Raw genomic sequence first — 13,972 nt, 5'->3', positions numbered from 1 at the left:
GAATACCATTCAATTGATACCATTCCATTCACTCCATTCCGGCCATTATTATGAGCCATCCTCCCCTCAGCAGCCTCCTCTGGTAGCAGTAGTAGCGGTAGTAGTAATAATAGTAGTAGTAGTAGTAGTAGTATTAAATTAGTACTACTACTAGTAATATTAGTGGTAGTAAAGTAGTGGTATAAAAGTAGTAGTAGTAGCAGTAGTAGTAGCAGGAGTAGTAGTAGTAAAGTAGTAGTAGTAGTAGTAGTAGTAATAGTACTAGTAGTAGTAGTAGTAGTATTAAATTAGTACTACTACTAGTAGTTTTAGTGGTATTAGAGTAGTGGTATAAAAGTAGTAGTAGCAGTAGTAGTAGTAGTAGGAGTAGTAGTAGTAAAGTAGTAGTAGTAGTAGTAGTAAAGGAGTAGTAGCAGTAGTAGTAGTAGTAACAGTAGTAGTAGTAGTGGTATTAAAGTAGTAGTAGTAGTAGTAGTAGTAGTAGTAGTAGTAGTAGTAGTAGTAGTAGTAGTAGTAGTAAAGTAGTAGTAGCAGCAGCAGCAGCAGTAGTAGTAGTAGTGGTAGTAGAAGTCAAAGTAGTAGGAGTAGTAGTAGTAAATGAGTAGTAGTAGCAGTAGTAGTGGTAGCGGTAGTAGAAGTCAGTGAATACCATTCAATTGATACCATTCCATTCACTCCATTCTGGCCATTATTATGAGCTGTACTCCCCTCAGCAGCCTCCCCTGGTAGCAGTAGTAGCAGTATTAGCGGTAGTAGTAATAATAGTAGTAGTAGTAGTAAAGTAGTAGTGGTATTAGGGGTATTAAAGTAGTAGTAGTATTAGTATTATTATTATTAGTAGTAGTAGTAGTAGTGGTAGTAGTATTACATGAGTCGTAGTAGTAGTATTAGTGGTGGTAGTAGTACCAGTATTAGTATTAGTAAAGTAGTAGTAGTAGTATTAAAGTAGTAGTAGTAGTAGTATTAAATTAGTAGTAGTAGTAGTAGTAGTAGTAGTAGTAGTAGTATTAAATGATTATTAGTAGTAGTAGTAGTGGTAGTAGTAGTATTACATGAGTCGTAGTAGTAGTATTAGTGGTAGTAGTAGTACCAGTATTAGTAGTAGTAAAGTAGTAGTAGTAGTATTAAAGTAGTAGTAGTAGTAGTATTAAATTAGTAGTAGTAGTAGTATTAAATTATTATTATTAGTAGTAGTAGTGGTAGTAGTAGTAGTAGTAGTAATAGTAGTAGTAGCAGTAGTAGTAGTATTACGGCTACTGTATTATGAACCGTCCTCCCCTCAGCAGCCTCCACTGGTAGCAGTAGTTGCAGTAGTAGCGGTAGTAATAGTAGTAGTAAAGTAGCTGTAGTATTAGTAGTAGTATTAAAGTAGTAGTAGTTGTATTAAAGTAGTAATATTAAAGTAGTAGTATTAAAGTAGCAGTAGTAGTAGTAGTAGTAATAGTAGCTTACCTGTTGATTAACTGGGAAGTTTCTGTTAATCTTCTTCACCTGTAAAATCAAACATAAAACTCACTGCAATATAATACACAAATAGTACATTTTACGATTTTATAGTCCAGAGACTACTTGTTCTCTTGCATATTAATTACGACACTATAATAAACTAATAATCACTGGTTTGTTTCACTGAAACACCATTTGTTGAATGTATAAAAATAATATTTCATTAAGTATCATCATACCAGTATTATATGCTCCTCTTTGTGAAACACACTCAGGCTGGCATACTCATACCAATAAAAACCAACAGCTAACTGTTATCCCCAAAGAAATAAAAGAACCCTGTTGAAGTAAAATGACTTCATTTATTCAACATATGCAAATTGCAAAATGGATAGATAGTCATTTCCACAAAGACTTGAGGCTGTTCCCCAAAAAAGCAATTGTCCTCTCTTTCTCTCTCTCTCCCTCTCTCTCTCTCTCTCTATTGCCCTCTCGCTCTCCCCTCTCGCTCTCTCTCTCTCTCTCTCTCTGTGTGTCCGTGAGTAAAACAAGCTGTGCCGCCACTGAGAGAGAGAGAGAGAGAGAGAGAGAGAGAGAGAGAGAGAGAGAGAGAGAGAGAGAGAGAGAGAGAGAGAGAGCATGCTCAACATGCTCAACTCACACCTACTGTGATGGTCAGGGCCTAAATCACACAAAACAACACTAGACACATTGGAACACAAAGCTTTTCCTTTCTCATCCTGGAATATACAAGGTCTAAGGTCATCTGCCTTTGGCCTAAAGAGCATGAACCCAGACTTAATCAAATAAATTGGAAATACAGCCATTGTCATCCTACAAGAAACATGGTATAAAGGAGACGGACCCACTGGTTGCCCTCTAGGTTACATAGAGCAGGTAGTTCCATCCACCAAACTGACAGATGTGAAACAGGGAAGAGACTCAGGGTGTATGCTCATTTGGTATAGAGCAGACCTAACCTACTCTATTAAATTAGTCAAAACAGGAACATTTTACATCTGGCTAGAAATTACTAATGAAATTATCTCAACAGAGAAAAATGTCCTCATTGTGCTACCTATATCCCCCCAATAGAATCCCCATACTTTAACGATGACAGCTTCTCCATTGTAGAGGGGGAGATCAACAATTTCCAGGCCCAGGGACATGTACTAGTCTGTGGTGACCTAAATGCCAGAACTGGACAAGAACCCGACATCCTCAGCACACAGGTGGACAAACACCTACCTGGAGGTGACAGCATTCCCTCCCCATATGCCCCTCTAGACACAACTACGACAACATAACCAACAAAAACAGGTCACAACTCCTGCAGATGTGTCAGACGCTGGGTATGTACATAGTCAATGGTAAGCTTTGAGGGGACTCCTATGGTAGGTACACCTATAGCTCATCTCTTGGCAGTAGTACTGTAGACTACTTTATCACTGACCTAAACCCAGAGTCTATTAGAGCGTTCAGTCAGTCCACTGACACCCCTATCAGATCACATAAAAATCACACTCTACTTGAACAGAGCTATGCTCAATCATGAGGCATCAAAGCCAAAGGAAATTAATAATGTTAAGAAATGCTATAGATGTGTCACGACTTATGGCGAAGTCGGCTACTCTCCTTGTTCGGGCGACATTCGGCGGTCGATGTCTTTCTAGCCATTGCCGCTCCATTTTTCATGTATCCATTTGTTTTGTCTTGTTCCCTGCACACCTGGTTTTCATTCCCCAATCACACTACATGTATTTATTCCTCTGTTCCCCCTCATGTCTTTGTGTGAGATTGTTTGTGTGTTACGTGTTTTTGTACGCACTAGTCTTGCGTGCGTTTTTCCCGTGTTATTTCACAAAGTCTGTTTGTATACATTTGATGTGTTGTGACTGTTTTGCGCGCTTTACACTTTCCCTTGTTGGCTGGAGGTTTTTGACGCGGCGTCCGTCTGTATCTCTCTCCTGCCAAAATAAAGTGTGCACCTGTTCACAATTCTCTGCTCTCCTGCACCTGACTTCAGCACAAGTATGCACACGCCTGACAAGATGGAAGGAAAATAGTATGGAAATCTACCAAAAAAACATTAGGCAACAACAAATTCAAACCCTTCTAGACAATTTCCTGGACAAAAGGTTGCACTGTAATAGTGAAGGTGTAAACCTGGCAGTAGAAAACCTAAACAGGATATTTGACATCTCAACTTCCCTATCAAATGTAAAATTTTCAAGCAGACAACCTAAGAAAATTAACAACAATAACAAATGGTTTGATGAAGATTGCAAAAACCTAAGAAAGAAATTGAGAAATCTATCCAACCAAAAACATAGAGACCCAGAAAACCTGAGCCTACGCCTTCACTATGGTGAATCTCTAAAACAATACAGAAATACACAATGGAAAAAGAAGGAACAGCACGTCAGAAATCAACTCAAAGTAATTGAAAAATCCATAGAATCTAACCACTTCTGGGAAAATTGGAAAACTCTAAACAAACAACAACACAAATAGTTATCTATCCAAAAAGAAGATGTGTGGATAAACCACTTCTCCAATTTGGTTGGCTCTATAACAAAGAACATACAGCAAAAACATATACAGTTGAAGTTGGAAGTTTATATACACCTTAGCCAAATACATTTCAACTCAGTTTTTCTCCGTTCCTGACATTTAATCCTAGTAAAAATCCCTGTCTTAGGTCAGTTAGGATCACCACTTTATTTTAAGAATGTAAAATGTCAGAATAATAGTAGAGAGAATGATTTATTTCAGATTTGATTTCTTTCATCACATTCCCAGTGGGTCAGAAGTTTACATACACTCAGTTAGTATTTGGTAGCATTGCCTTTAAATTGTTTAACTTGGTTCAAACGTTTCGGGTAGCCTCCCGCAAGCTTCCCTCCATAAGTTGGGGGAATTTTGGCCCATTCCTGCTGATAGATCTGGAGTAACTGAGTCAGGTTTGTAGGACTCCTTGCTCGCACACGCTTTTTCAGTTCTGCCCACAAATTCTCTCTAGGATTGAGGTCAGGGCTTTGTGATGGCCACTCCAATACCTTGACTTTGTTGTCCTTAAGCCATTTTGCCACAACTTTGGAAGTATGCTTGGGGTCATTGTCCATTTGGAAGACCCATTTGCGACCAAACTTTGACTTCCTGACTGATGTCTTGAGATGTTGCTTCAATATATCCACATAATTTTCCTACCTCATGATGCCATCTATTTTGTGAAGTGAACCAGTCCCACCTGCAGCAAAGCACCCCCACAACATGATGCTGCCACCCCTGTGCTTCACGGTTGGGATGGTGTTCTTCGGCTTGCAAGCCTCCCCCTTTTTCCTCCAAACATAACGATGGTCATTATGGCCTAACAGTTCTATTTTTGTTTCATCAGACCAGAGGACATTTCTCCAAAAAGTACAATCTTTGTCCCCATGTGCAGTTGCAAACCGTAGTCTGTCTTATCAGTAGTATCAGGAAATCAGTATTTTTGGACACCGATTTGGCCGATTTAAAAAATATATATAATAATATTTATTTTTTTACACCTTTTTACACCTTTTTTACACCAAGAACACATTCTTATTTTCAATGACGGCCTAGGAACGGTGGGTTAACTGCCTAGTTCAGGGGGAGAACGACAGATTTTTACCATGTCAGCTCGGGGATTCAATCTTGCAACCTTACGGTTAACTAGTCCAACGCTCTAACCACCTGCCTCTCATTGCACTCCACGAGGAGCCTGCCTGTTATGGGAATGCAGTAAGAAGCCAAGGTAAGTTGCTAGCTAGCATTAAACTTGATGATGATATTACTAGTTTATCTAGCGTGTCCTGCGTTGCATATAATCGATGTGGTGCACATTCGCGAAAAAGGTACCTAACCATAAACATCAATGCCTTTCTTAAAATCAATACACAAGTATATATTTTTAAACCTGCATATTTAGTTAATATTGCCTGCTAACATTAATTTCTTTGTGTCACTTCTCTTGCAACAGAGTCAGGGTATATGCAGCAGTTTGGGCTGCCTGGCTCGTTGCGAACTGTGTGAAGACTATTTCTTCCTAACAAAGACAGCCAACTTCGCCAAACGGGGGATGATTTAACAGAAGCGCATTTGCGAAAAAAGCACTATCGTTGCACGACTGTCCCTAACCATAAACATCAATGCCTTTCTTAAAATCAATACACAGAAGTATATATTTTTAAACCTGCATATTTAGCTAAAAGAAATCCAGGTTAGCAGGCAATATTAACCAGGTGAAATTGTGTCACTTCTTTTGCGTTCACTGCACGCAGAGTGAGGGTATATGAAACAGTTTGGGCCGCCTGGCTCATTGCGAACTAATTTGCCAGAATTTTACGTAATAATGACATAACATTGAAGGTTGTGCAATGTAACAGGAATATTTAGGCTTATGGATGCCACCCGTTAGATAAAATACGGAACGGTTCCGTATTTCACTGAAATAATAAATGTTTTGTTTTCGAGATGATAGTTTCCGGATTCGACCATATTAATGAGCTAAGGCTCGTATTTCTGTGTGTTATTATGTTATAATTAAGTCTATGATTTGATAGAGCAGTCTGACTGAGCGATGATAGGCACCAGCAGGCTCGTAAGCATTCATTCAAACAGCACTTCCGTGTGTTTTGCCAGCAGCTCTGCTGTTAATGACTTCAAGCCTATCAACTCATGAGATTAGGCTGGTGTAACCGATGTGAAATGGCTAGCTAGTTAGGTGAACCTTCCCCTCAGTCTGAGGTTTATAAAAAATGTGGCAAATTTGTTGAAAAAAACAAACTGAAACAATACCTTATTTACATAATCATTCAGACCCTTTGTTATGAGCCTCAAAATTGAGCTCAGGTGCATCCTTTTTCCATTGATCATCATTGAGATGTTTCTACAACTTGATGCGAGTCCACCTGTGGTAAATTCAATTGATTAGACATGATTTGGAAAGGCAAACACCTGTCTATATAAGTTCCCAGAGTTGGCAGTGCATGTCAGAGCAGAAACCAAGCCATGAGGTGGAAGGAATTGTCCGTAGAGCTCCGAGACAGGATTATGTTGAGGCACAGATCTGGGGAAGGGAACCAAAACATTTCTGGAACATTGAAGGTCCCCAAGAACACAGTGGCCTCCATCATTCTTAAATGGAAGAAGTTTGGAACCACTAAGACTCTTCCTAGAGCTGGCCGCCTGGCCAAACTGAGCAATCGGGGGAGAATGGTCTTGGTCAGGGATGTGACCAAGAACCTGATGGTCACTCTGACAGAGCACCAGAGTTCCTCTGTGGAGATGGGCGAACCTTCCAGAAGGACAACCATCTCTGCAGCACCCCACCAATCAGGCCTTTATGGTAGAATGGTCAGACGGAAACCACTCTTCAGTAAAAGGCACATGACAGCCTGCTTGGTGTTTCCCAAAAGGCACCTAAAAAAGTCTCAGAACATTCAAAATAAGACTCTCTGGTCTGATAAAACCAAGATTGAACTCTTTGGCCTGAATGCCAAGCGTCACATCTGGAGGAAACATGGCACCATCCCTACGGTGAAGCATGGTGGTGGGATGTTTTTCATCTGCAGGGACCGGGAGATTAGTCAGGATCAATGGAAAGATGAACGGATCAAAGTACAGAGAGATCCTTGATGAAAACCTGCTCTAGAGCACGCGGGACCTCAGACCGGGCCGAAGGTTCACCTTCAAATAGGACAACGACCCCAAGCACACAGCCAAGAAAATGCAGAGCCAAGAAAATGCAGGAGTGGCTTCGGGACAAGTCTCTAAATAGCTTTGAGCGGCCCAGCCAGAGCCCGGACTTGAACACGATTCAACATTTCTGGTGAGACCTGGAAATAGCTGTGCAGTGACGCTGCCCATCCAACCTGACATAGCTTGAGCGGATATGCACAGAAGAATGGGAGAAACTCCCCAAATACAGGTGTGCCAAGCTTATAGCGTCCTACCCAAGAAGACTCAAGGCTGTAATCGCTGCCAAAGGTGCATCAACAAAGTACTGAGTAAAGGGTCTGATTACTTATGTAAATGTGATATTTCATTCTTTATTTTTTTATTGTTGATAAAATTTCTTAAACCCCATTTTGGCTTTGGCATTATGGGGTATTGTGGACAACGATGATTTTTTTTTAAATAAATTCATAATTTTTAGAATAAGGCTGTAACAGTAACAAAATGTGGAAAAAGTCAAGGGGCCTGAAAACTTTCTGAATGCACCGTAATCATATCTGGGTAACAACCTCTTTCATGCATCATGGTACAGTAAGAGATGAGCGAGGTGGCGGCAGCCAGAAAACACTCTCTTCCACACAGTACAGTATTGACAGTGACTCATCATTATTATGCTCAATGTGACCCCTCACTTATTCCACTCCACATTCGCCCCCTAGAGACGCTGGTCTCTCTCACACTGCCCTCAGGCTGCATTATATTTACATTTCTCAGAGGTTGCTAATACTATGCTAGGTGTTGAGATGCTCTTTACTAGCTACATTCCTAACCCCTCTCTCAGCAGTGCTCCAACCACCCACCTAGTCCAGAATGAAGATTTAACTGAGTGGGACTTAGCGTTAGCGAGCGACAGCCAGGCTAGCTTTTGGCTCTACTTCCTGACCTGGTCTTTGCCAGGTCCACTTAATCATTAAACACTAATGGCCAACATGTTATGCATTTGGAAAAATCAACTGTGCTGCTAAGAGATAGCAACACTAAAAAACAAAACGTATATTTGCTTTCTGTCTGGAGGATACAAATTGAGGATGGTCCATGCAGTAAGATACAGAACTGCCTTCCCCTGTTTGTTGAACACTATCCATCTGGAAGTAACACAAAGCACTAACTTGTTTCACACATCCAGCCAGAGAAAGCTTTTTCAAAGACATTCAAAGAGAGAAATGGAGCATAGTATACAGTCGCTATCTCCTGAGTTACTTTTAATTTGCTTACCACCTCTCGGGATGATTATTATTACATAATGCATTATTATGAATTATAGCTAATACAAGTATATTGGTTAGCATGGGGGATGTAAGTGTGTGTAGTAACTGCCTCCAAGCACCAACACTGATATTGTGACTTACGTCTCTAAGAATGTGGATGTTTCATGCCCCATAGCATGAAAAGACATTCATAAGTATATGACTTATATGATACATCTGACACATTTAATGATAGTTAGCTGTGTGAAACCTTAATGAAAATTGACAAGATCATAAACTGTTATAGGTTAACTACTGTGTGTAGATACTCAATCACCTTAACAGCCATGCTTAATTCATATGAGTGTAGTAATACAGTGTTCTATTACATTTTTCATCAAAACCGAACCCGTGGCTGTTTAAGACTATGGAATATCGACCTAAAATCTAATCTATCTTACTCATGTTTTTGCCTAAGAAGCACATCAATTTAGTTTGATTGTACTCACATTGTGCTTGGTGAGAGCTGATATATTGGCTGCTATTGCTTGGAGCCAATCTAGGCAGTCTTCAGCAGTGGGGCATGTGATAACCCCACTGCAAACCCCATCCACAGCTATGACTTGAAATGCATGTTTCCTTTAGAAATCAGAATCAGACAAATATACTTTTTAGTAGTGGTTGGCACCAATTCAGTATGGTATTAACATCGATATCAATATGAACAAGGCATATCTCAAAATTGTTTCATCCTTAGTCAGGCAAACAGCTTGTCTGTCCACATATTAATCATAACCCATGCCCTCTCAATTTCTATTCAAGAGAAATAAGTAACAGCCAAGCAAGCTTTGCAGCAAATGGAGGAATCACTGTCTTATAGTGCCTTTGGAAAGTATTCAGACCCCTTGACTTTTTCCACATTTTGTTACGCTACAGCCTTATTCTAAAATGGATTAAATAAAACAATTTTATCAGCAACCTACACACTACACCCCATTATGACAAAGCGAAAACAAGTTTTTAGACATTTGTGCACATTTATTAAAAACAAAAAACAGAAATAGCTTATTTACATAAGTATTCAGACCCTTTGCTATGAGACTCGAAATTGAGCTCAGGTGCATCCTGTTTCCATTGATCATCCTTGAGATGTTTCTACAACTTGATTTGAGTCCACCTGTGGTAAATTCAATTAATTGTACATGATTTGGAAAGGCACACGCCTGTCTATATAAGGTCTCACAGTTGACAGTACATGTCAGAGCAGAAACCAAGCCATGAGGTCAAAGGAATTGTCCGTAGAGCTCCAAGACTGGATTGTGTCGAGGCACACATCTGGGGAAGGGTACCAAAACCCTTCTGCAGCATTGAAGGTACTCCACCATTCCATCATTCTTAAATGGAAGAAGTTTGGATCCACCAAGACTGTTCCTAGAGCTGGCCGCCCGGCCAAACTGAGCAATCAGAGGAGGACAGCCTTGGTCAAGTAGGTGACCCAGAACCCGATGGTCACTCTGACAGAGCTCCAGAGTTCCTCTGTGGAGATGGGAGAACCTTCCAGAAGGACAACCATCTCTTCAGCACTCCACCAATCAGGCCTTTATGGTAGAGTGGCCAGACGGAAGCCCTATGGTGAAGCATGGTGTGGGGATGTTTTTCAGTGGCAGGGACTGGGAGACTAGTCAGGATTGAGGCAAAGATTAACGGAGCAAAGTACAGAGAGATCCTTGATGAAAACCTGCTCCGGAGCGCTCAGGACCTCAGGCTGGGGCGAAGGTTCACCTTCCAACAGGAAAACGACCCTAAGCACACAGCCACGACAACACAGAAGTGGCTTCGGGACAAGTCTCTGAATGTCCTTGAGTGGCCCAGCCAGAGCCCGGACTTGAACCAGATCGAAAAACTCTGGAGAGACCTGAAAATAGCTGTGCAGGAAACCAAGTTTTGCATTGTTATTATGTGGTATTGTGTGTAGATTTATGAGCGGGAAAAAAAAGATTGATTCAATTTTAGAATAAAATGTGTAAAAAGTCAAGGGGTCTGAATACTTTCCGAAGGCACTGTACCTGCCAGTGGCTGACCTCTCCATCTGAATAGTCTCAAGGTATTTACAGGAGACAAGTCATCCTAACACCTAGCCCCCAAAGTCCCTCGCCAGCAGACCCCTCTCAAATAGACGAGGCACAGGGGCCACTGAACCTTCAGCAGTAGTGACAGAGAATGGCCCCTGGCTGTGTTTTGACAACAAACATTCCCCGGTCCCCCGGCCGCAGCCCAGCGCTGAGCTTACCTGCAGACGTCAGAGCCCGGGATGTGCTGTGACAGACGGGAGTGGAGGAGAGGAATAAGGCGCAGGTCCACCCATCTCTTCTCCCAGCGGAGCCCAGGGGACGTGGGCCAAGATGAGCAGGACAGTGAGTCCTAGAGGGGTTTATACACACAGAAAGAAGAGAACACCTCTTAGTTTAATTCTTCATATAGTATCTCCCATGGTTTTTCTAATACGTCAATAGCCCAGGCCTGTTCATGATTCATACAGGTAGATGTAGATGCAGCAGAAGCTGTATATGTGCAAGCCATAGTTCAACTACTGAATAAGTTGTTTTTTCCTCTGGCCCAGAGAAAGAGTGAGAAAGAGTTAGAGCACCCTGACTGTCACCATCTGCCTGTGAATGCCACTGCGGAATAACAACAGCCTACTGGCATTGTTACAAGAGTTGCAGAGAGACAGATATGGCTGAGAGTTGTACAGAAAGGAGATCAGTCTCAAAGTGGGGTGGGTTAAGAATGCTAAACTGTACCGTATTGTTAGGATGGTAGTTCAGGTGTAAGCCACTGTCGCACAGAGGGGAGGACGTTCCACTGCTCTGGTCACTTGGAACACCTGGGAGGAGAATGACATTCAGAAGTTATTTATTCAGTCATATCATATCTTCTTTAGCCTTGGTACAATATCCAGAACTTTTATGTCTAGCTCTATTTCAGGTAAAACTATATTCAAATCAACTTTTCTTTACAGCTCTTTTTCAGAGATAATTATACTAGAGACAAATAATAGTCAACGCACGAATCATCATATAATCCATGTGTAGATGGAGTTTTTTTCTCCAATCTTGTTTTATTTTCTCTCATCATATCCTTACTGAAAATAACATACAATTTCAGCTCTCATATTTCTTTGGAGGTTTCTAAGATGCACGTACATGTGCAGTCTTCACAGAGGGGCAGTTTCAGAAAAGCAGGTGTCTTCTTCAAGAAAGACACAGTCAGAGTGACTTCCTCTCCTGCATTTCGCAAAACCTGTACCTGTAAAGAAACATTTGGTGAATTTACAATACTGCCATAGGACTTCTAAGTCTGTTACTCATTTCAACCACGTATTTGGATGATGGATGCAGTACAAATTCCCTTCTTAGAACAAGTAGATTAGATATTGGCTAAAAACCTGGGAGATTTATGCAGCTTCACACATTTGGGAGGTTGATACACACAAATTGGAAAAGGCCTAAAACTCATCTTACATGTCCCAAAGATAAGGTCCAAAAAGTTAAACAAGATAAAGTGGTGTTGCAAGTGTTTGCAGCTTCAGGGAAATATAAAATATTAAGTTGGCAGCTGCTTACCGCTTCCTCGTGGCGATAGCTTCGAACATTTATTCCATTTATCTAAAAACAAACAGTCTTATTGTTAGTAACAATAATATCCAATCCATTAAATTGATGACATGCATGATATGAGGTGGCTCAGTGAACTAATATTTCATATTGTGATCCATCCGCAAAGTGTAAAGGAGTTGGAATTTGATCAGACATACCTGTAGTACAAATACTGAATAACCCAAGACAGAAGAAACTGTCAAAATACTCATCACCATCCCTTACCTGGAGGATCCCATCTCCAATAAACAGCAGCCCAGACAGTTCAGCTGCAGACAATATATTATATATTATTACGTTTGGGTAAATAAACCACGATTCATAACTCATAGTGAAATGGAAACAAAAAAAGAAAGCTTACCTTTTTGCTCTTTTGATATTTTTGATATCACAACAGGGATTTTGTGTTCTGCGCCTCCCTAGGGGGTGAATTATATAGTTATGTAGTTTGTTGCACAAACATTTGAAGGAAAGACACAGAGAAAAAAAGAGAAAAACCCTTCCCCAATACGATACTCCATTAGTCTACTGTTGATATATCAATTGTGGCTTTAAAAGATCAATGGCATTAGGTAACAGTAAATTCAATGATAGAATGGCAGAAACGGACTAATCAATGGAGATCTAAATGACCTTAATGCTCAAGCCAAAACCTCCAATCGTCTGTCTTCTGATCGTTACAGTTCTCTCCTACAAGGAATCAGAGGGAATAAAGAGGTGTTTATTGTGGACATACTTACGAGTATAAAAGTTTACTGTAGATAATACAAGTATAACAAAGCTGACAAAGGAAAGGCCCATTTGAAAAGGTATTTTCTCTCCAGTCATGCTCACACTTCACTCTCATGGTTCCAAATGTATCGTCTGCCCGACCTTATCTTTTGTTCTCGTAATTGAAACATCCTTTCCCAAGGTATTTAATTTGACAGGCAGGGCAGGTTACTTACACTGGAATAAAATGGTTCTCCTGACACGCAGATGACATCTTGCTCTTGAATGGTCAGAATGTCTTTAGCCAAGTGCAGTCGAATATTGAAAGGCTCCTCGTTACCATCTTGCAGCAGATAAACCCCAGTCTTTGTCTGCAAAGTAAATCAAAGTGGGAAAATCATGTATCGTTCTTCTTTGTCCAAATTAACTGGCCATGAAATTAAATAAAATGAAAATTTCATCAAATTGTAAAGACATTGGAGAGACTTTTGACAGAGTGACATGTATGATAATGATAATTCTTCTTAGCCTGTTAATTTCAAAATGGTGACATGTAAAACAATGCCCCATACATCATATGAATTCCACTCTCAGAAAGCTAGTAACCAAGAAACCATTTCAATTACATTGTATCTAATAGGTTTCGAAAAGAGTTATCATTATTCATGATCACTTCAGGGAAATCTTTTTTCCACTAGTGTTTATATTGCATACATCTTCAATATTATGTTGCAATTATGTTTGATAATAGGAGACAGTAGAAATATAGTTAAGCTAATTAAGTTAGTTCTCAGTAAATAATTTTCACTAATTAGTTTGAATTACATGTGTTTTCTATGCACTGTGCTATAACATTAATCAGAATAAAATATATTGTTGTCTTGGCCCTGAAAATAAAAATCCTTATTTGACAATTTTCCAAAACCAAATAACTGCAACGATACGCCTATTAATCACAGGCAACAGAAAAAAATGATTTACAATCATCTAATTCAATAAATCTCCAATTAAATAATCAATCTTCATTTTGTCTATCCATCTAAGGTCTTGTGGAATTAAAAGGTTTGAATAAATTATGCTCAGTCACCAGATATGCATTTCTCAGAAAGGAATGAGAGAAATCCTCATCGTATCCCGTGATCCATTTAAAACAAGCTGATCTGCATACATTTGCATTCTGTATAGCCAATTCCCCACCAACTAATTGGAATG

The 13,972-nt window shown here is 40.1% G+C and overlaps 1 protein-coding gene across 1 annotated transcript in view; it reads right to left on the bottom strand.

The window, feature by feature from the left end:
* LOC129813746 (gamma-1-syntrophin-like) overlaps positions 1-13,972 on the bottom strand; it is a 37,064-nt gene that overhangs the window by 8,304 nt on the left and 14,788 nt on the right. Inside the window, exons 4-13 of the mRNA XM_055866225.1 lie at positions 12,997-13,131; positions 12,683-12,739; positions 12,411-12,468; positions 12,275-12,318; positions 12,017-12,058; positions 11,597-11,699; positions 11,195-11,277; positions 10,684-10,814; positions 8,903-9,032; positions 1,453-1,491 (exon numbers count right to left, since the gene is read on the bottom strand). Of these exons, the coding sequence (XP_055722200.1) occupies positions 1,453-1,491; positions 8,903-9,032; positions 10,684-10,814; positions 11,195-11,277; positions 11,597-11,699; positions 12,017-12,058; positions 12,275-12,318; positions 12,411-12,468; positions 12,683-12,739; positions 12,997-13,131 (822 nt within the window). The remainder of the gene's footprint in view (positions 1-1,452; positions 1,492-8,902; positions 9,033-10,683; positions 10,815-11,194; positions 11,278-11,596; positions 11,700-12,016; positions 12,059-12,274; positions 12,319-12,410; positions 12,469-12,682; positions 12,740-12,996; positions 13,132-13,972) is intronic.

Source organism: Salvelinus fontinalis, chromosome 17, assembly GCF_029448725.1.
Source record: "Salvelinus fontinalis isolate EN_2023a chromosome 17, ASM2944872v1, whole genome shotgun sequence".
NCBI classification, from domain to species: Eukaryota; Metazoa; Chordata; class Actinopteri; order Salmoniformes; family Salmonidae; genus Salvelinus; species Salvelinus fontinalis.
This window is presented reverse-complemented; position numbering and strand designations above follow the sequence as displayed.